The 13,226-nt window shown below is 44.2% G+C and overlaps 1 protein-coding gene across 1 annotated transcript in view; it reads left to right on the plus strand.

Moving 5' to 3' along the window:
• CUNH16orf78 (chromosome unknown C16orf78 homolog) overlaps positions 1 to 13,226 on the plus strand; it is a 28,331-nt gene continuing 15,105 nt past the window's right edge. The window contains exons 1-3 of the mRNA XM_055621541.1: positions 1 to 300; positions 4,898 to 5,002; positions 5,505 to 5,628. Coding sequence (XP_055477516.1) covers positions 145 to 300; positions 4,898 to 5,002; positions 5,505 to 5,628 — 385 coding nt within the window. The 5' untranslated portion in view covers positions 1 to 144. The remainder of the gene's footprint in view (positions 301 to 4,897; positions 5,003 to 5,504; positions 5,629 to 13,226) is intronic.

Consider the following 13,226-nt stretch of genomic DNA (forward strand, 5'->3'; position numbering starts at 1 on the left):
TTTTAACCCCAAGGCCAACATCTGTTTCCTTCCTCTGCCATTTATCATTACATCCAGAGGTAACATCCTGCCTCCGAGTCACCCAGCAGATCCAGGGGTCAAGAGAAAATAGTCACAGGTTCTCCTGTAGGGCACAGGTGAAACATGAACATAACAGAAGACATAGAGGACACCAAAAATCTGATGCCCACTGAGAGGAAGTCCACCTGGAGGTCAGCTGAGGAGAGACGAATGTCTGACCTCACCCGAGTGCTGGAGTGGCTGGAGCGGAGGCAGGGAAAGAAGAAGCGTGCCCTCCAGGTGTGTATATTGGAAGAAATTGGTAGAAGACTTTATTCAAGATTATTAACAGGCGAGAGAATTGGAATTCAATACCTCCATGCAAAGGGGGATCATTTAAAAAAACAAAACAAAAACAAAAACAAACTGGAGTAAGCTAGTGAGAAAGTCCTAGAGTAGAGATTGCTGACCGCAGTTAGGCTATTGTTGTAGGTGACGATTAATATTTATTATTGGTTTATCTTTTATTAAAGCTGCTGTTAATCCTAAACAGCTGTATAATCAACTCACCATACAAGAGACTATGATTTCTTTAATTAACCTAGAACAATGCTGGGAAATAGTTACGCCATCCTAAACCTCCAAGCCCTCACAGTTTCCTAACATTTAGATTTCCCACATTATACTTGCCTTTAGTGAAATCTTAGGTCCGGTTCATTCTCCATGTCATTCCAAGATCTCTCCTCCAGCCTGCTCTCCCAGTTCTCTCCTGCCCTTCTCTCCTCCTCTGCCTCCCACACTTTCCTCTCCTCTGGCTCCTCCCTCTCTTCCTGCTTCCTTTCCATTGCTCAGCATTGTGGCTGGTTGCTTTATTTTGGCATGTTTACACAAAGTTGAGACAGGTGATGCTTAGAATAAGTATCAGGATGCAATGTCTGGATTGAAATCAGAGATTGGGGGAGAGAAATCAGCATTTGAATGAACAAGGGTAAAGTGTATACATTCTGAAAGAACATTATACCAACAGGCTATCTTTGTTTTCGAATGGCAGTTGTCATGATTGGGCCCCTCCTCTGCCACCAAAGACATGATTATAGACTTTCCTGGTGACCATATTTTAAAAGGTGGCTCCAGACCCTTGAGAAAGATGCTTCTCTATGGAAAATGTAGGATGAGGCTAACAGATTTAGATCTCAGAGGAGAAGGAAAAGAGATTGCCCAAATACAAGTGTTCTGAAGTAGACACTCTAGAAGGCACCTGAGGCAGAGTCTGTAGTAAGGAAAACATCTGTCTAACATCTGATTAAACTGGGCATTGCTAGTATCTGTCAGCAGTCACAGGCACTGGAATATGGGTTCCCCACGTGGGCGACATAGGAGCCTTTCCACTATCCCCAGCCTCCTCCCAACTCCTGATGGTTCTGGGATAGATCATTCATTCCTACTGCCAATTTTCCACTGAGATTCCTACTAGCATATACCTCCTTCCTTCCTGACTTCAGGGGCTGCTCTCACCAACCCATTCCTTTTTGTCCAAGAGTCTTAAGTATCAAATTTACCTTGGTCATCTCTAGAGCTATGGGTCCCCTGGGCCCATCGTCCATGAAAATCAAGTCAGGCCTATGGAAAGTGGTACCCTCTTCAGAAGATATTCATAGCCCACATCTCCCAGCTGCAGAGGATGCTTGGATCTTATAGCCTCCAGGCCGAGAGCAAAGATAACATGACTAAGGTTTGCACTGATCCTTTAGCTAATTTTTACTGTCATCTACTGCTCCTAGCCAGGCTGTAAGGTCATGATTACCCCCAGCTGAAAAACATGGAAACTGCAATACATAAAGGTCACAGTGTTAATAATGGACAAGGTGATATATCAGATTTAGCCAATTTCCACATATCTGGGCTTTGTTACAGCTGCCTCCATTCTCTCTGCTTTCTATACTCTGCTTTTAGCAGATGCTTGCATGCTCACCTGCTTGTTTGGTGCAGCCAGAAAAAAATCTTTTAGCCTGCTCCTCTCATCATCTGGGCTTGAAGATGGTAGAGGGCTGGTTGCTGGATCTCTTGAGATTCATTATTAGTCTTGGGAATGCTTTTTCATGGTTATTAGGTCCTCATCTCCTTTCAGAGAGATTATAGTTTAGAGTTTCAGCAGCTTTGCCTTACATGTGGCTTCACTAGAAATATTTTGAAACCTACATAGGATACAAATTTACATTTAAAATGGAAATTTCTATCCATCATCATGTGCAGCAGAAGCATCTAGGTTTCTAAAAATTAAAAAAAAATGACATGGCAGGATTCTGCTTTCATGGGCAGGGTCAGGCCTGTTAAAATTATATTTATAAAAGTGTGTTTGTTTATCAGCTTCTATCTTAACCCAGCTATCATACAAATAATTGAGACCCATTTGCTTAATAATATGCTTCACAACACAATAACTGAGCAGTTATTACTGTATTCTTAGCCCTTTAATCTAATCTGGTTTCCTCCCAGCGTACATCCCAGAGATACTTGCACTTTGTAGCACTTTGTAGCAGGCTCCAGCTCCTTCTGTTGTCTCTTGGACCGCTCCTGTGGCTGAATCCCTTCTTTAAGTCCTCCTCCCCTGGTTGGCAAAAAATCCAGCCCTATTCTTTCCCCTGCTCAGCAATTGGCTGTGAGCTGCTTTATTGGTATATTAGGGGACAATTAGGGAGCAGTGTGTACACAACATTGACACAAGAGATTCTCAGAACAAGGATTGCAACCCGATATGGGGGTGGGAGGGTTATGGAAATCAGCATTTGAATTACACAATAACCTTATGCCTATACAGGCCTGCAATCCTGACTTTGCCCCTCACTATTTCTGAGCACTGTGGCAACACCTGACAGAAACAGCTAACAGGAGGGAAAATTTCTTTGGGCCGCAGTTCCAGTGGGGTCAGACCATCCTATTAGAGAGGGTGCAGTGGAGATGAGCAGTTCGCATCATGGAACCAGGAAAAAGAAAAAACACCAGAAAGGGCCAGGGTAAGATACTGCTTCTAATATATAGCTCCAGGGACCTACTTCTCCCACTGGGCCTTACCATTCACTTTCTCCCTAGCGCACACTTTGCTGACCTCCCAGGTGACTGTCAGTCCAGTCAAGTGGACAGTCTTGATTGAACAGCACAGTCCCCTTCCAGACTCCTTATGATGCTGCTGACATCATGGGATCCACCTGGGCCGTAGAGCCCTTTAGGGCCAGAATTTTCTCTGTCACAGAGCTCTTCTGCACCTTGTTCGAGTCTAAGGCTTTACCACATCACCTTCTTAGAATTCCCCAAAACTAATTGTAATAGAACTGTTCTGAGTGTCACTATGGGAACACAGGCTCCAGGGTGGTGGAGTGCATGCTGGAGGAGGAAATCCCCTACTCCTTACTTTACCTGCAAATCTAGCCTTGGTCCAAACCCTGACTCCTATTTCCATTCAGATAAATAAAACCAGATACCCTCCTTAGAAGGCAGCTGTATGACTCCTGACTGTGGATACTGTGCTGGGTAGTTTTTCTGTCAATTTGAAACAAGCCAGGATTTTCTGGGAAGACACAAGTCCAACTGAGAAAATGCCTTCATCAGATTAGCCCATGGGCAAGTATGTGGGATGTTTTATTAATGATTGTGTGCGAGTATGCGACTTCCTGTGGGCAGTGCTAGCTATAGGCACACTAGGGTCGTGAATGGTATAAGAAAGCAGGCTGAGCAAGCTGTGGGAAGCAAGCCAATAAGCAGCATTCCTCCATGGCTTCTATAGCAGTTCCTGCCTCCAGGTTCCTGCTTGGGTTTCTGTACTGCTTCCTTTCGTGATGAACCGTTATCAGGACATATAAGACATATAAACCCTTTTCTCCCAAGTTGCTTTTGTTCATGGTGTTTTATGAAAACCATAGATATTGAACTAGGACAGATAGACCCTGGATTTTCTGTGTTGTCCCTCACCAGCTCAGCAACCAGCCCACAGCCCTCTCAGGGGCTTCATGTCACATCCAGAGGTCAATTGTTGCTCATGAACCCTAAACTGAGCCATGGAGAGGGCAGGCATTTGTCCCAGGGTAGTTAAGCCATTGAGCAAATGACAGTAAGTAGGGCGACCTGGAGCTGAAAGCCTGGGCTATTCAACCCTAAGAACCATGAGTGGCATACCCCCAAGGGAAGTTAGTCAATCTGATCTTTCCCACCATAGTTCAACATCCTTTTCCCATCTTGATAAGGATGGATAGGCCACTTCCAAGGTGGTGTCACCCTTAACGTGTTCTGCTGGGCCCTTTGTTCATGAGAGCTTGGAGATCCCCAGGAACTGTCCTCTCTGCTTCCACTATGGAACAGCAAGGCCATCACAGGCCAACAACAACTCAGTTCACAGCAGGGCTACTCAATCATCAGCATATCTCAGAACCCATATATAAAGCCAGACATGGTGGCTCCCTTAAATCTTACCACTGGAGGCTGGAAATACACAGATCCTGAGTACTTGGTGGCCAGCCAGCCTAGCCAAAATGTTGAACTCCATGCTCAGTGAGAGACTGTCTCAAAAATAAGGTTGAGAATAACTTGACGAAGACAACTGGATGTCAACCTTTGTGGCCTCCCACATGTACTAGCATTGCCAAGTATCCGCATACACAGAGGTACACACACGCCAAAAAAAAAAAAAAAAGAAGAAGAAGAAGAGGTACTTCTGGGGTGTTGTCACAGATACAAGGGATAGATGCCAGGGCGGTCCATAGGCAAAGGGACAGTGAAGGGACAAGAGGCTCTAGAATGTAGGTACTAAGACGTGGTTCCTCGCTTGCCAAAAATGTTCTCCTATTTAGAGACAGTTGGTGGAACCCTCAGGGTGGTTGCAGAGCTCTTTCTCTTGCCTTTTCAGAAAAAGGAAGAAGAAGCAAGCCAGACAAACGAGAAGATCGGAAAGAAAACCCCAGCCCCTAAGAAGAAGCTAGACAGACCTGGGCACAAAGTAACCTTCCACAAGGTAACCACCCTTCTACCTTTCTCCATAGCTGTTCCTCAGCTGTAGTGTCTGCCACATGGTTTATGTCCCATAATGCCTCTCTGTCCCATAAGGCCACCTCAATAGACGAGTCTCCTGCACCACCCCCACCCTCTGCAGCCTCACCAACAACCCCTGCTTTCCTGAGGTCCAGTATCAGGGCAAGTGTCTCACCTTTCTCCACCCATACCTCTCAACACTCAGTGATGCCAGAGCCCAGAGAACCCTGTGGCTTCAGGGTATCCCAGACCTGCCTGCAGGAATGGGCTGCATATACCCCTAGGAGATAAGGAGATAGGAGATAAGGAGATAAGGTGAAACAAAAGTCTCAGTAAGCCAGCATAAAGGGCACTCCTGCTCCCTCAAGCTCTTCTTGGGCTCAGGGCAGGTCCCTGAGTAAGCTGTGGAAATTTCTCAGTTTGGGTTTAGAGGATGCTGAGTGAGGCCCTATAAGCAGAACTTAACTTCTCTCCCGCTCTCCAAGACCCTAGTTCCACGTACGGTCAAGAAGCAGGACGTCAGTGCTTACCACAAAGGGCCAGACTTAAAGGTCAAGCGCACAAGCTTGACCTCTTCCAGCTTCAGCAGGGATACTCTTAAGAAGTCTGGTAAGGAAAGACATGGGTCCTGGGATACTAGAATTGTCCTCCCTGGTCCAGTTTCTAAGAGGCAGTGGGAAATCTGCAGCACCCGTGTCAATCAAACCTGTGCACACAGGAGCTGGGAGCCAGCATGCAGGGTTCTTAGGGAATCACACCCAGGCTAGCACTTGACAATCTGGGCATGCGCTGGATAAACAGGGGCGTGGCTTGTTGAGCTTCACTTATCCCCAGGTATTCTCAGGACTCTCCAGCACAGTGTGCTGCATGTTCCTGAACTATTTCAGTGACACTTCCTTCATGCCTTCCAAATTTACTCAATGAAACACTGTGACAATGTCTACTACAGAAGGTCGTAGAGACCTGGATATAGTGGTGACCGGAGACCTGCCAATTGGTGTGCATCCTTCAAAAGCGACAGGCCTGGATTGCAGTTCACAGCCCCGCGCCACCACCATAGCAACCTGGTTGTATCGTCCTGGCCATGCCCTCAGCTCTGGGCCTAGGTTTGTCACATATAAGATAATAGAGTAACCCTCCTTTCTCTGTAGTGTGGCTGTGGGCCTGCAGTGATGGGGGAGGGGTAATGGGGGGATGTACCTGACACAAAGAAGTGCAGGGTGAGGTTGTGCTGGGGGGTTAGAAAACAGACAGAGTGAGCTTTTGCTGTGCTTGGCCTCTTGGGACACAAGCTAGTGGTGAAGGTGAAATCTAGAAGGCATTTCTACTTGACCATGTAGAAAGTGGGCAGGAGCTAGGAGAAGGAGCTTGGAGAGTCACTCAGTTGTTGTCCCTTCATGTCCCCAAAGAAACATTTTCCCTATCTTTTCATTTGGTACACTGAAGGATGGTATGCAAACTGAAGCCCCTGGGCTGTCCCAGGTCCGTGTGACCGAGGATTTCTATGAGGGCTGCAGTGCTAAAAGCATTGCGGGACCCTAGATTGAACCCACAGCATCAGATGAGAACACTCATCTAATCCAAAGAAGCTCTGTGAATCGTTGGCCACAGATCCTTTGCTCTTGGTGAACACACTGTGGTTATATGTAGCCAGTCTTTGCTACTTTGTGGGTTCTTCTCATCCCCTGGTTTCTTCCTCTAACACTGGACAGGAAAGAAAGAAGGAGAGAGGAGAGAGAAAGAGAGCCCTGAATCTCTAATTTCTTTCCTTTTGATTCTTTGACCATGGCTACTAACAAAATGCAACCAACAAACACCCATCCCCACCTCTCCGGGCCCCTAGCATTTATGTACCCTCTGAAAAGTTCTGAGAATTCCAAACATCACACAATTGCAGAAACTATCTGAAGATGGCAAAACCACACTTGAGCTAGAGCACAAGGCAAATCATAGCTGCTGCAGATAGTCCAAAGCAGCCCCATATCTCTATACCTGGGATTAAAATGAAGACACCTTCTTATTGTAATATTTCTGTGGGTTGTTTTGTTTTGTTTTAGGAGTTTTTGTTTTTATTTTGGCTGTTGTTGTTTGAGACAGGGTTTTTCTGTGTAGCTTTGGCTATCCTGGACTTGCTTTGTAGACCAGGCTGGCCTCGAACTCACAGAGATCCTCTTGCCTTTGCCTCCAAGAGTGCTGGGATTAAAGGCATGCACCACAAGGCCTGGCTTGTTTCTGTGTTTTTCAAAGAAATCAAAATTCTAGAAGTCTCAAATATGTCATTAGAGTTATATGAGCTATTAGCACTCAAGAAAACTGAGTGAATGGTAATAGAAGCCCTCTTTTCTTTAAAGCTATTCTAATTCTTCTTATTATATAAAGCTATATAAATTCTTAATTATTCTGAAAAAAAATTACAAAGTTACTGTAGAGATAAATTCAAGATGGGAAGCTCCATACTTCAGCCACACTCTGTGACTGCCATTGTCACTGCAGCCACTGTGTTGGTCCCATTGGGTTCATGAGCTTTCTTAGATCTTGCTTCCAGCAAAACTCCTGAAGCCTTCTACTGTGATTCCTTCCCAGACTTCGTATAAGAAGCCTTTGTGTGTGAGCAGACTTTACTGAAACTTTGAGGGGCAGCAGAGGTTAAGAATCACATCACAGAGGCACAACGCACACAAATCAGAGGTTGATCATGAGGCCTCACTTTCATACTTCAGAGTCCTTTGTCTCCAAACCCCACAAAGATTTTTTTTTTCTGACTGTACTTGCAGGTAGGGAAAGCTTCCTGGGGCTCTCTGAAAGTTCCAGGCTGCGTTTAGAGTGAAGCGACTGGAAGCACTGGTATTCATCATTGCCAGCTCTGCTTGCAGGAGGCAGAGAGCAAAAGCCTGAATGAGGAGCCCTCATTGGTGCCAGGCCTCGAAGGCACGCCTTCCACTCCCTTTCCTCTACCTTCGCCTCCACCTCTGCACTCTGCATTCAGTGCCGCTGGCTTTTTACTTAGTCTGATTTTTATTTCTTCTATCTCATTCCTAAAGTATGCTATCAAGATCTTTTCCTAAACACAATCTGTCTCTTCCCCAAATGAATCTCTTGGTAGCAGAGTAATGGTTTCACCTCACTGTACAAGATGCGGACATGAAGGCTGAGTTGCAGGAACCTTGGTCCTCTTTTGTCCTCTTTTTCTCTTTCCTGCCATCCAAGACAAATTTACCATATCTGAGATGGGGAAGTCTTGCTTTTTTCTGATGTGAAACAACCCATGACCACTGGAGGGCAGTAAACGGGTCCATTCAAGCACTGGAGCAGGCAGTCAGAGGCAGTTAAGAAGCACCTGCACCTGGTCCACATCTGGCACCCAGGACTGAGTCAGGCCGAGTTTAGCCGCAGAAAGGATATATTCCCATGCAGTCTTACAAGTGACCTCAGACAAGCAGGCTGGATCTGGACTGGAATACAAGATGGAGATCAAGCAGCCTTAGAGAGGGCATGGAGCCAGTTATGTACCCAACTCCCAAAGTTACTTTGAACTATACGGGCTCAACAAGCTTTGTCCTCCTTGTAGGAGGACAGTGGAATTGCCAAGCAGAAGAGATCCATCCTTCTTTGTATCCTCTTCCTTCAGCCTTCATGGCTTGGTCTGATGCTTCTCCTATCTTTTTGCCTTCATCTGTTTTTCTTCTTTTTGTCTTCCCCACTGTTGTCTTAATTTGTACATAGTGCTCCACTGAACAATCCTCTTGAAGCTTTGGCTTCCGTGGCTGCCACCTTTACCTTACTAACTAATTTGTGTGAGTAGAAAGTGAGTTCTTTTGTCCTGTCCTTAAGCTCCCAGATTAACGACTCATGAGGCTCAACATAATTCTTTACAAATACCTATGCCATATATCTAGGCTCTTCTCTGACCAGCTAATAATTTAAAATAACCCACTATACTAATCTACATTCTGCCATGTGGCTGGTTACCTGTGCTCAGGCGTCATGTGTGTTTATTTTGTGTGGGCCATGTACTGCTGGGCACGGTGTCTTAAACGTAGTTCGTATGCCCAGTAAGACTTCATTAGAGAAGAAAACCACATTAAAGACAAACTCAGTGCTATTCTTGAAGATTTTTTTTGTCCCATATTTGTTGCTTTGTCTGGGAATTTACCACCTTATTTGTCTTTAGCTTGTATATTATGGTTTCTGGTTTTGTATTTTTATGGGTTCTATTTGGGTGGTGGTGGTGGTGGGTGGGTGGGTGTTTGTGTTTCTTGTGCCTTTTCTTTGTTTTGTTTTATTTTTAAATTCTGGTGTTTTTTTTTTTTGTATGGTTGGTTGATTTGCTTGTTTGATTTCGAGAGAGAGGAGGAAGGGAGGGAACAAAGGAAGGAAGGAAGGAAGAAACCAACGAGCAAAAGAAGGAACGAAGGAAAGAAGGAAAGAAAGAAGGAAGAAAAGAAGGAAAGGGAACAGTATAGAGTTGAATGGGTGAGGAGGATCTGAGATGTGCCTGAGGTGAGGGAGAGGAAACCATGAATTGAATACATTGTATGAAAAAAAATTCAATAAAAAACAGAATACTAAAAAATAAAACAAACAACAAAATAATATTAGGAAAATCATGTTTGAATAAAATGAGAAGTGCAGCAAAGAAGCAGAATTGTTTTAAGAAAACAGAAATCTAAAGGATTGAGAAGCACACAGTGTTTGAAATGAAACCTGAAAAGGAGCATTTTAATAGCATAACCAATGAAATAGAAGACATTTCAATTCAGAGACACTTTTGATGTGATCTAGTGAGAGGCACTTAAAGAAAATAAAATAATGCATGCAGTATGGCTATCTGAGAAAGAGAAGAAAGTCTGGAGGAAGATCATCTATGAAATAAATGAACCAGGCATGGTGGCGTGCACCTTTAATCCCAATACTCAGAAGGCAGAAGCAGGTGGGTCTCTGTGACTCTGAGCCCAGTCCGGTCTAGATAGCAAGCTTCAGGCCAGCCAAGGCTATGTAAAGATACCCTGCCTCCAACCAAACAAACAAACAGAAATAAATTAATGAAAACTTCCAAAACTTGGGAGGAGAAAAATCTTCCAATTCATGAGGCCCCAAAGTACATTAAATCCCAAATCTAAACAAAGAGTTTGAAAGCAATAGAAAAGTGACTTTTCACACACAGGGAGCTTGCAGAAGACTGAATTTCTAAGTGAAAATGTTGCAGACCAGCTCATAGGTAAAGGACATACTCAAACTGTCAAAAGAAAGGATACCTGATACCCCAAAATACTAAGCCCATGAAAGCTGCACTTTAGAAGTGGAAGAGACAACCAAACACAATGGCACACATCTATAATCCCAGCACTCAGGGGCTGAATTTGGAGAGTCACAATTCAAGGCCAGCCTGGACTACATGAGACCATATATCAGAGAAAAGGGAGGGGGAAGTAGGTATTTTCCCAAACATGCAAATTATTCATTCATTCATTCATTCATTCATTCATTCATTCACTTTAATCCTGGTCATAGCCCCATCCCATCCCTCCTCACTTCCCAGTCCCACCCTCCCTCTTTCTCCCCCTCATTCTCTTCCCCTATTCCTCAGAAAAGGGGAGACCCCTTCTCATTCACCCCAGCTCATCAAGTCACATCAGGGCTGAGCATGTCCTTTTTCCTTGTGGCCTGCAAGGTAGTCCTTTCAGAGGGAAGTACTTGAAAAGCTTGCAAGAAAGTCCATGTAAGAGACAGCCCCTTCTCCCCTTACTAAGGGACCCACATGAGGCCTGAGCTACCGATCAGCTATGTCTAGGTCCAATCCATGCAAAGTCCTTGGTTGGTGCTTCAGTCTCAGCAGGCCCCTCTTGGCCCCGGTTAATTGTCTCCGTTGGTCTTCTTGTGAAGCTCCTATCACATCCAGGTCCTTTTCTCCTTCCCCCACTTTTCCACAAGACTTCGTACACCTCGCCCAATGTTTGCCTGTAAGTCTCAGCATCTGTTTCGAGGCACTGCTGGATGGAGCCTCTCAGAGGACAACTCTGCTTGACTCTTGTCTGCAAGCATAGCAGACTATCATTGATAGTGTTTGGCTTGGTTTTCTCCCATGGGGTGGGCTTGGTTTAGGCCAGGCATTGGTCGGACCTTCCCTCAGTCTCTGCTATATTTCCTCTATCTTAATTCCTGCGCATTTTATAGATAGGGTGAATTTTAAGTCAAAATTTTTGTGGGTGGGTTGGTGTTCCCCTCCCTTTACTATAGGAGACTTATCTAATTAGGGGGTGTCCTCTTCCATCTCTATGGGTCCTGTCTTCCATCTGCTACTAGGAATTTCTACTGGAGACCCTCTCATATCTCCCCAGGAGCCTACCCTGATTCTGATTTAGGTCTCAAGCTTGTCAGAGAGATGCCCTCTCCCACAGTTTCTCTCCAGGCCTTTTGTCCTCCTGCCCCCTCTCTCCCCATGTCTGATATCCACCCTTATATCTCTCTATGATTCCTCTCCTACCTTGTTCCCTCTCTTCAAACATTACCTTTTTCTTCTTCTCAGTGAGATTTAAGCATTCTCCCTTGGATCCTCCTTATTACTTATCTTTGGGTCTGTGCATGTATGTTTATCCTGTATTATATGGCTAAAATCCACTATAAGTGAGTACATAACGTGTGTGTCTTTCTGGGTCTGGGTTACCTCACTCAGGGTGATCTTTTCTAGTTCCATCCATTTGCCTGCAAATTTCATGATTTCTTTGTTTTTAATAGCTGAGTAGCATTCCACTGTGTAAATGTACCACAGTTTATTTATCCATTATTAGACTGAGAGGCATCTAAGTTTCCAGTTTCTGGTTATTATGAATAAAGCTGCTATGAACATAGTTGAGCAAGTGCCCTTGTTGTATGGTGGAGCATCTTTTGAGTATATACTCAGGAGTGGTAAAGCTGGGTCTTGAGGTAGAGTGATTCCTAATTTTCTGAGAAAATGTCAGACTGATTTCCAAAGTGGTTGTACAAGTTTGCACCCCCACCAGCAATGGAGGAGGGTTCCTCTTTCTCCACGTCCTTGCCAGCATGTGCTGTCACTTGAGTTTTTGATCTTAGCCATTCTGATGGTTGTAATAAGGAAGCTCAGAGTCGTTTTGATTTGCATCTCCCTGATGGCTAAGGACACCTAGCATTTCTTAAGTGCTTCTCTGCCATTCGCTATTCCTCCGTTGAGAGTTCTCTGTTTAGCTCTGTGCCCAATTTTTTTTAATTGGATTATTTTGCTTGTTGGTTCAAACAGGCAAATTTTGAGGGAGTTCATCTGTATTAAAACTAGAGGGTGTTTCTCAACAGAAATAAGAGGATATGTATTAACAATGTACAAACTAATGGATATAGAACTCTTGCTGGTAACAGGAATTCTGTGGCATTGTAATGGTTGTAACGTAATGTAACATAATGGTTATATGTAAATCATGTCCACAAGTAAACATCTTTTAAAACTTAACTGTGTGCACTTATGTGGCGTATAGTCGATATGTAGGTATGTGCACATAGTCTGTGTGTGGATGTGTGCACATGAGTGCAGATGCCTGGGAAGGTCAGTATCCGATCCCCTGAAGCTGGTGTTCCAGGTGCTTGTGAGCTACCAATTTGGGGTTCCAGGAACCTAACTCAGGTCCTCTGCAAGAACAGTATTGCTCTTAACAATTAAGCATTGCTGTATCCCCAAATCAAACATCTTTAAAGCTACCACTCAATTGCATCTTATAAGGACAAAGCTTTTAAATATTTTTGTCCTTTAATTGACTGCATAATATTGGTACATATTTACACTAATCACAGAACTTACCAAATTATTGTGAGTTCATTGTGAGTCATATATGTGCTATCTTGTATGTCCACTAACACATTTTTATGAGCTACTTATAATTATTAAGTGAGTTATTATTTCCTGAAAAAAGTTAATAAATTTCAATATACTTAGAAAAATAGCTATAACTGCAATGCCTTGCTAATGAGTACACAGAATTAAAAACTTTAAATTGTGGGCTTCGGAAGTAGCTCAGGGGTAGAGACCTTGCCGAGTACAGGAGGCCAAGGTTCAGTGCCCAGCACCAGAAGAAGAAGCCATTTGTATGCCATCAAGGCTACCTGTCACTAGCATAAAATAGTGTAAAATAGCATAACTTTCAGATGGATTGAGTAAGCTGCGTTGCACCACAGAAGAAAAACCTGCAGTAGATATGCTA

The sequence above is a fragment of the Psammomys obesus genome, unplaced genomic scaffold (genome assembly GCF_907164565.1).
Source record: "Psammomys obesus unplaced genomic scaffold, mPsaObe1.curated_primary_1811, whole genome shotgun sequence".
NCBI classification, from domain to species: domain Eukaryota; kingdom Metazoa; phylum Chordata; class Mammalia; order Rodentia; family Muridae; genus Psammomys; species Psammomys obesus.